At 45.4% G+C, this 8225-nt stretch overlaps 1 protein-coding gene across 5 annotated transcripts in view; it reads left to right on the forward strand.

The window, feature by feature from the left end:
- Positions 1 to 5614, forward strand: part of LOC128347444 (zinc finger protein 420-like) — a 51603-nt gene extending 45989 nt beyond the window's left edge. For 2 of the 5 annotated variants that reach the window (XM_053302126.1, XM_053302125.1), the window contains exon 6: positions 3443 to 5614. In XM_053302126.1, coding sequence (XP_053158101.1) covers positions 3443 to 5418 — 1976 coding nt within the window. In that variant the 3' untranslated portion in view covers positions 5419 to 5614. The remainder of the gene's footprint in view (positions 1 to 3442) is intronic. The other 3 variants (XM_053302132.1, XM_053302133.1, XM_053302127.1) reach the window with 3 other exon arrangements.
- The last annotated feature ends 2611 nt before the right edge of the window (positions 5615 to 8225 follow it).

Raw genomic sequence — 8225 nt, forward strand, 5'->3', positions numbered from 1 at the left:
AAAAGTATTTAGCTAAAAATATAAAAACAATCTGATATTAAAATATACAAATACAAAAAACTATACATGGATAAAAACACACAGAAGCAGCAATAAAACAATCCTGTAAAGGCCTGGATAAAAAGCCAGATTTAACCAGCTGCCTGAAAACTGACAGAGTCTGAGGAGCGAATGGCCACTGGGAGAGCATTCCAAAGCCTGGGGGCAGCAACAGAGAAGGCCCTGTCCCGAGTGCACGACAACCTAGCCTCCTTCATTGTTGGCACCTGGAGCAGAGCCCCCTCAGAAGCTCTCATCAAGTGGGCAGAAACCCTTGGGAGCATGCGGTCCCTCTGTGTTAGAGGGCGCAGTGGTCCTAGGACTCTGATTTTAGTTAGTAAAGAGTAGACCAATCTGAGAAACAAGAGGGGAATCCTGGAAGAAATACGAGAAGGTGTCCTATCTGCAGGACTGCCGGAAAAGCCTTTAGTGAGTCAACTAGTCTGCATCTGTGGTTTCAGTTCTTAGAGAAGTGGGGAGAAGGGACAGGGATGGAGCAGCCAAGGGACAAGTGGACAGGTGTCGTCAGTCTGGGGAAGCAGTGAAGTGACTCACTTGAATTCCTGGCTCACAAGCTGGGTAGTTATGCCCCATATTGACTGAGTATAACAATCTCTCTCTCTCTCTATGTATAAAAAGGCTTAGGTAATATGTGGCAAGCCTCGCCTCCGCCACAGCCATGACCAGTGAAGCAGCCATGGCGGGTGGGATGGCGGCTGCAGTGCTCAAGTGGCATGGAGAGGGGAGACCAAGGCAGGCATGGTGGCATAGAAGGTGGCGGGGATGCTGCCAGCAGGACGTGGAGATGGCAGTGCAGGCAGCAAAAACTCCTTCCATTGCCCCTCCTGCTGCCCAAATGACAGGTTGGGCCATTTCCGGCCCATTCCGGGGCTCTCTGCGTGCATGCGAAGAGAGCCATGAAATGGGTGGAAAACAGCCCAACCTGTCATTTGGGTAGCAGGAGGGCCCACGGAAGGAGCTTTTGCCACCTCTGATGCCATTCCAGATGGCAGGGGGGCAGCTTAGAGTGGGGAGAAGGCCAGGCAGGGGGGTGGATAGGCCTGTGGAGGTGGTCAGGCAGGGGGATGGATTGGCCTGTGGAGGTTAAAGGCAGGGAGAACTAGCCCACAGATGCTCTGTGCTGGCCCAGCTAGTTTCTACAGATCTCATTAGCCTCTTCAGAATGGAGTTATTATTGTGCATAATTTTCAGCGTTCTGAATAGATGAAAACCATACATCTGCTCATGCACCGCTGGCCCGGAGCCCTGCTGAACACCTGCTCGTCTGTCTTGGCTGGCAGTCCAGACTCACTCGTTGGCTTCCCATATTACAGTTAGATGAACGATAGATAGCCTCTTGAGTGGCTAAATCTCTCTCTCCCTGCAATATGACGAGTCATCAGTTGATGCAAGGAAAATCTAGGGCTGTCCTTGAACATTTGTTTTAGCACAATGCCACGTTTACCAAGATAATTGTGAAGTTTGTCTGGGATATTGGGGCTTTGAAAAAGAATAAAGACTCTCTTATAATAAACATCTCCCGGGAGCCAGAAAAGAGAATGCATGCCAAGCTGGCTAAAATTGCAATTTAATAAAAACAAACACACAAACAGGGACTGAGCCACTTTTTTGTCACTGTCCCAATGATTCCAGTTTACATCATTCTAGGCAATGCAAAGAGCAATCTGATACCTCTGCAAAGAGCAGGAAATCATGGGTTTATAGTCAGTGTTTCCTCTAAGGCATGCGTGTGTGTGTGCGCTCACAATTTTGTTTATGTCCACTCAGTTAATTTTAGATCCTGCTCAGGTTGAATCAGGAAGGTCCCAGTCTGAATTCATGTGCGCGCACACTGATTTGATATTGCCACCCAGAACAAAACTCATTCCACACATGATTTTCCCTCTCAGCTTTCTTTTCACCAAACTTTTCATTTTAGAGAAGTTTGCTCTTCTGAAGTCCAAAATATCTGTTTTAGATTTCCTTGGCAATTCTCTGCTTGCATATATGCTGAATTGGATCACACTATGGTCACTGTTCCCTAGTGGTTCCATGACACTGAGATCTCACACCTGGTCCTGAGCACCACTCAGGACCTGGTGCGAGATGCCCAAGGCCGCCTTCAAGTTGGTCGGTTGCATGACCAGGTGTTCCAAGTCACAGTCATTTAGCATATCTAGAAATCTGGCCTCTTTGTCATTACCTGCATGTGAATTTACCCAGTCTATGTGTGGGTAATTGAAGTCATCCATTATTACAGCTCTGTCTCTGTCTGATGCCTCCCTGATTTCCTTATCACCCACAGTATTTCCGTGGTATGACTCTGTATGACTCTGGTCATACTGGTCATACTGGTCTGCATAATATAACAAAGAGGTTTAAAATGTGACAAAGCTAACTGTACAACCTTATGGGTTGAATCGTGTAAGGAGTAAAATTGCCCTTGCACTTTTAGTTAGTCACAGGTGCTCCTCTCCTCCAGCCAAAACAACTATTTCCTGTTCCATAGCTTTCCTTCTGGGATGAAAATGGTGGCAGATGTATTTACTTATTTGCGTTTATATTCCACTCTTCCTCCAAGGAACCCAGAGTACTTTACACAGTTATGCTTATATCCTCAACAATGCTGTGCAGTAGGTTAGGCTGAGAGAAAAGTGATTAACCCAAAGTCTCCGAGTGAGTTTCATGACTGAGTGGGGGATTTGAACTCGGGTCTCTCCAGTCCTAGTCCAGCACTTTACCCATGACACCACATTGGCTCCCTAAGTTGCAAATTCCATGCTGCCAACACTCCTTGAAACCTGCAGTGCTCATTTCAGTTGAAGGGCAAGGGCACAAAGTCTGACTGCTGCTGTGGCATGGAATAGCAGCCATTGGGAGACCTACTCCTCTGCCTTCCTTAAAGCTGTGCTTCCTAGCTCAGAAGATTGCTCAGACATTTGTGTAGCATGTTGCAATAATAACAAAGTTATTAAAAAGAGAAAAACAAGCAGCTTCGAATGAAATTGTACACGTATCCAAATATTAATTAAAGCAAAAATGTTTATATGTATCTAAATAATTGTTTAGATGCATATAAAAGTTTGTTTTTATTTCGATATGTGTAAAAGTTCTTTCGAAGCTGCTTGTTATAGTGTTCATTTAGATTTCCAAGTCAAGACTTCTCAAAGTTCATTCTAGGTATCCCGTTTCTCTACTGAATTGGAGGATGCCAAATCATACTTCACCAATGGCATCAAAAACGCCATCGCTGGCCCTAGGCTGCCTCCACCCGTGTCTCAGTAATATAGAGCAGCCTGGCTGTGTTCTTCTCCCATCAAGAGGACACGTAACGGGGGCTTGTTCATTGATGTGAAGCCCCTTGACTGTTTCAGCCTTGCTCAGTTATCTCTCTTGATACCAGCAGGTAACAATTGGGAGAGTGAAAATGAGAAAAAGCCTCAGAGAAGATTGTTGGGAGGTGCTGGAAGGACAACAAGGGAACAACAAGGAATAAAAGCTGAAGTCAAACTGAAGAAGAGGGATGGATCTCATGCTTCTCAGCATGGTGAATTGCATACAATCACAATCCAGGGAGGAAAGGAGAAAGTAGTAGAGAAAACGCTTTGCCCTTTCTACAGGAGTAGCTTCAGTTCTGAATCCAGCCTTCAACCTCAGGCGAAAGTACATACAGAGGAGAAACCATACAAATGCTTGGAATGTGGAAAAAGCTTCAGCGAGAGAGGAATTCTCAGGAAACATCAAAAAATTCACACAGAAGAGAAACCATATAGTTGTTTGGAGTGCGGAAAGAGCTTCAGTCAAAGTGCACAACTCACTGTACATCAAAAGATTCATATAGGAGAGAAAGCATATACGTGCTTGGAGTGTGGAAAGGGCTTCAGACTAAGGACACAACTCACTGTACATCAAAGGATTCACACAGGGGAGAAACCATATAAATGCTTGGAGTGTGGAAAGGGCTTCAGTCAAAGGGCACATCTCACTTCACACGAAAGGATCCACACAGGAGAGAAACCATATAAATGTTTGGAGTGTGGAAAGGGCTTTAGTCACAGCACGAACTTGACTTCACACCAAAGGATTCACAAAGAAGAGAAACCATATACATGCTTGGAGTGTGGAAAGAGCTTCAGTCAAAGGGCACATCTCACTTCACATGAAAGGATCCATACAGGAGAGAAACCATATGGATGCTTGGAGTGTGGAAAAAGCTTTAGTCACAGTACAAGCCTGACTTTACATCAAAGGTTTCACACAGGAGAGAAACCATATAAATGCTTGGAGTGTGGAAAGAGCTTCAGTTACAGCACAAAACTGACTTTACACCAAAGGATTCACACAGGAGAGAAACCATATAGATGCTTGGAGTGTGGAAAAAGTTTAAGTAACAGCACAAAACTGACTTTACACCAAAGGATTCACACAGGAGAGAAACCATATAGATGCTTGGAGTGTGGAAAGAGCTTCAGTCAAAGGGCACATCTCACTTCACATGAAAGGATCCATACAGGAGAGAAACCATATACATGCTCAGAGTGTGGAAAAAGCTTCTGTCAAAGTGCACAACTCACTGTACATAAAAATATTCACAAAGAAGAGAAACCATACAGATGCTTGGAGTGTGGCAAGGGCTTTTGTCAAAGGGCACAACTGAATGTACATCAAAGGATCCATACAGGAGAGAAACCATATAGATGTTTGGAGTGTGGAAAAAGCTTCAGTTGCAGCATAAGCCTGACTTTACACCAAAGGGTTCACACAGGAGAGAAACCATATGGATGCTTGGAGTGTGGAAAAAGCTTCAGTCACAGCACAAACCTGACTTCACACCAAAGGATTCACACAGGAGAAAAGCCTTATACATGCTCAGAGTGCGGAAAAAGCTTCTGTCAAAGTGCACAACTCACTGTACATAAAAAGATTCACAAAGAAGAAAAACCATATACATGCTCAGAGTGTGGCAAGGGCTTCAGTCAAAGTGCACATCTCACTTCACACCAAAGGATTCACACAGGAGAGAAACCATATAAATGCTTGGAGTGTGGAAAGGGCTTTAGTCAAAGGGCACAACTGAATGTACACGAAAGGATTCACACAGGAGAGAAACCATATAGATGCTTGGAGTGTGGAAAAAGCTTCAGTCACAGCACAAACCTGACTTCACACCAAAGGATTCACACAGGAGAGAAACCATATAAATGCTTGGAGTGTGGCAAGGGCTTTAGTAAAAGGGCACAACTGAATGTACATCAAAGGAGTCACACAGGAGAGAAACCATATAGATGCTTGGAATGTGGAAAGGGTTTCAGTCACAGCAGGAGCCTGATTTCACACCACAAGATTCACACAGGAGAGAAACCATATAGCGTCACGTAATTATTTTTGACTCAATACTTAATGGAAATGGTGGATTCCATGTAGCAAAGGTTAGAGTCAATTGTTTAACTTCTGCAACATTTATGGCCAAATTCAGACCATCCTGATTTTTAAATAGCTCTCTCTTCTCATATTTGTGTATATGACTGTGACATTATCCTTGGAGGAGATTTCAATAAAGTGCTGAGTCCCCTTCTGGACAGATTTTATTTTATTTACATTTCTATTCCACCCCATCCAAAGGCTCTGGGTGGTGCACAACAGGTAAAATACTACAACAAATAGCATTAAAACACAGGCTAGAAGAAAAACAAATCTAAAACTGTCCAGAGCCATTTAAATCCAATTGAAAACACTTTAATTTAAAAACCTTGGAAGGCCAGGCCAAACAAGTGAGTCTTTAGGGCTCTCTTAAAGGCCAACAATGAGCCCAGACTACCAGGATCTGCCGGGAGTGCATTCCATAGGCCAGGAACAGCTACAGAGAAGGCCCGGCTCCAAGTCGCCACCCGTCATGCTGGTGGTAACTAAACGGATCTCTCTGAATGACGTCAACGTGCAATGGAGATCATACAGAAGAAGCAGCTCTCTAAATGAAATGTAGTAAATAGAAGAGATCAAACTGGATTGCTTGCTGCTGTGGTAGGTGTAAGAAAGCTATTTCAATTTACTTCTTACATGCTTAAGATTGGAGAGCATGTGGCTAAAAGTCATCATATATATATTTTATTATGGCACACATCCTGTTCTTCCTCCAAAGAGGTCAGGGTAGTGTACGTGATCTTCCTCCCCACTTTTATCCTCACAGCAATCCTATGGGTAGGTTTGGAGTGGGGGGAGAGAGATTGTCTCAGCTAAAGTCCCACACTGAGTTTCATGACTGAGTGGGGAACACAAGTCCCCCAACCCTAATCTTAACACTAATCACTACACCACACTGGTTCTCAACTGTGTGCAAATTGACTGCAGGAGAAATCTGATGCAGGAGAAAAAGGAGATGCATTTTTAGGGTGAAGCAAACTAGTGGGGAGGAGAGTGTTGGATATCTTTAAGGGAGCATGCAAGAGTTTAATTATCAAAATGTGGGGAAGCTGTTGGCCCAAGCCCTGGATCTTTTAAGTAGCTTGCAACATCTCTGCAAGGGAAAGAGGAAAAGGGAATAATAGCAGGATTGTCCATGCAAAATCTGGTATTGGCAGGTATGTTCAGAATTTCTTCTAAGAATACCTCCCTCTCCTCCAAAAAAAGAGAGCAATCTTTGCCTGAGTGTATTTTAGTGTAAAAAGTAGTGAATTTAGCTTCTTTAAGTGGCAGGGCAAGCGGGGGGGGGAAGGGGGGGAAGAAAAGGAATAGAGAAAGAGCAGAGAGGAGGAAGATGGAAGGTGGGGTAAGGTGGGTACAAGGCAATGTGTGACTCCCCAGTAGGGTTGCCAGCTGTCCCACACTACATGGGACGTCCCGAGGCCCTGCAGCGAAATGCTCGACCCATTTGGGACTCAATTTCTCCTGCTCTTTGACTTTAAAAAAAGAGATTTTTTTCACTTTTAAAGCTGCTGCTACACAGCGGCGGAGCGGGGATGGTGGCAAGAGCTCCTCCTGCTTCCCAGACGATGTGAAGTTGGGGACTCGCTCAGGCTGGGTGCACTGGAGACTGGCACGCTGGAGGCACTGCAGGTCAGGCGGGACTCGGAGAGAAGGCAGTGGAAATGCTCAATAACTGGGCCCGCCTACCTCCCAAATGAGGCCGATTGGGCCGATTTCAGGCCTCGTGGGAGGAAGGTGGGCCCGGGTAAGGAGCATTTCCACCCCTCTCTCTTCTAGTCCTGCCTGGCCTGCAGTGCCTCCAGCGTGCCCGCTCTGAGCGAGCCCCCAACTTCACATCGCTTGGGAGGTGGGAGGAGCTCTTGCCGCCGTCCCCCAGATTTTGCTGCATGATTTAGGAGTAAACTAAAACCTGTTGATAAGGAATATTGGGGTTGGGGGGGTAGGAAGCAGAGAACATGGTATTATGATTTTACCCTGTTCATTGTAACAAAGGCATGATTAAAAAAGAGTCCCAAAGCACCATTAATTGAAGATCTTTTCAGCATTGTCTCCGCTTCAGGCGGGAGAGAGGGGAGTATCAGGCAGCATCCCTCCCTCTTTCTCTCCTTGTGACTGGCTGGTTGATGCTCAGTGACTGGACATGTCAGTCGTGGGGTGGGGGGGTTTCAGTGTGCTGACCTTAGCACTAGCCAGCTAATTAAGATGTGAAAGGGATGCTACCTGACACTCCTCCATCCTCCTGTGTTGGATTTGTCTCGCTTGAAGCAGAGATGTGTCCTTTAGTCAGAAGCCCAGTATGCCTGTAAGTTAAGGTGGGGGTGGGGGGAGGGACCAAAGTGTGACCTGTTGCCCAGCCAGCAAACCCCTCGCTTTCAGGGGCACAGGGGTATTTCTCCCACCTTGTTCAATTATAGCTGTGCCGCTGACTGATAGCCTGGCTGGAGGGTTAGGTGTGGCAACTGAATCCACTTTCCGTCATCTACCAGTAAGGAATACTTACTGGTTCAGCTACAATTCTTGATACGGAATATTGTGTCCCCCACTTTCAAAATCTCACAGATTTGATGTCTCAGTATTAAACAATGGGGGAAATCACCAAAAAGCCCCCTTTGACTCTGAAGCAGTGATGCCATTATGCCATGAACTAATTTAAACACACCTTCTATTGTGTTGGTGGCAGCTGCATCACCAATTAGACTTTGTGTTTTGGAAGTGGAATCAGCTATTCCCACAACTGAACAACAAAAAGAATAACTGCCCCC

This window comes from Hemicordylus capensis, chromosome 2 (genome assembly GCF_027244095.1).
Source record: "Hemicordylus capensis ecotype Gifberg chromosome 2, rHemCap1.1.pri, whole genome shotgun sequence".
In the NCBI taxonomy this organism is placed as follows: Eukaryota; Metazoa; Chordata; class Lepidosauria; order Squamata; family Cordylidae; genus Hemicordylus; species Hemicordylus capensis.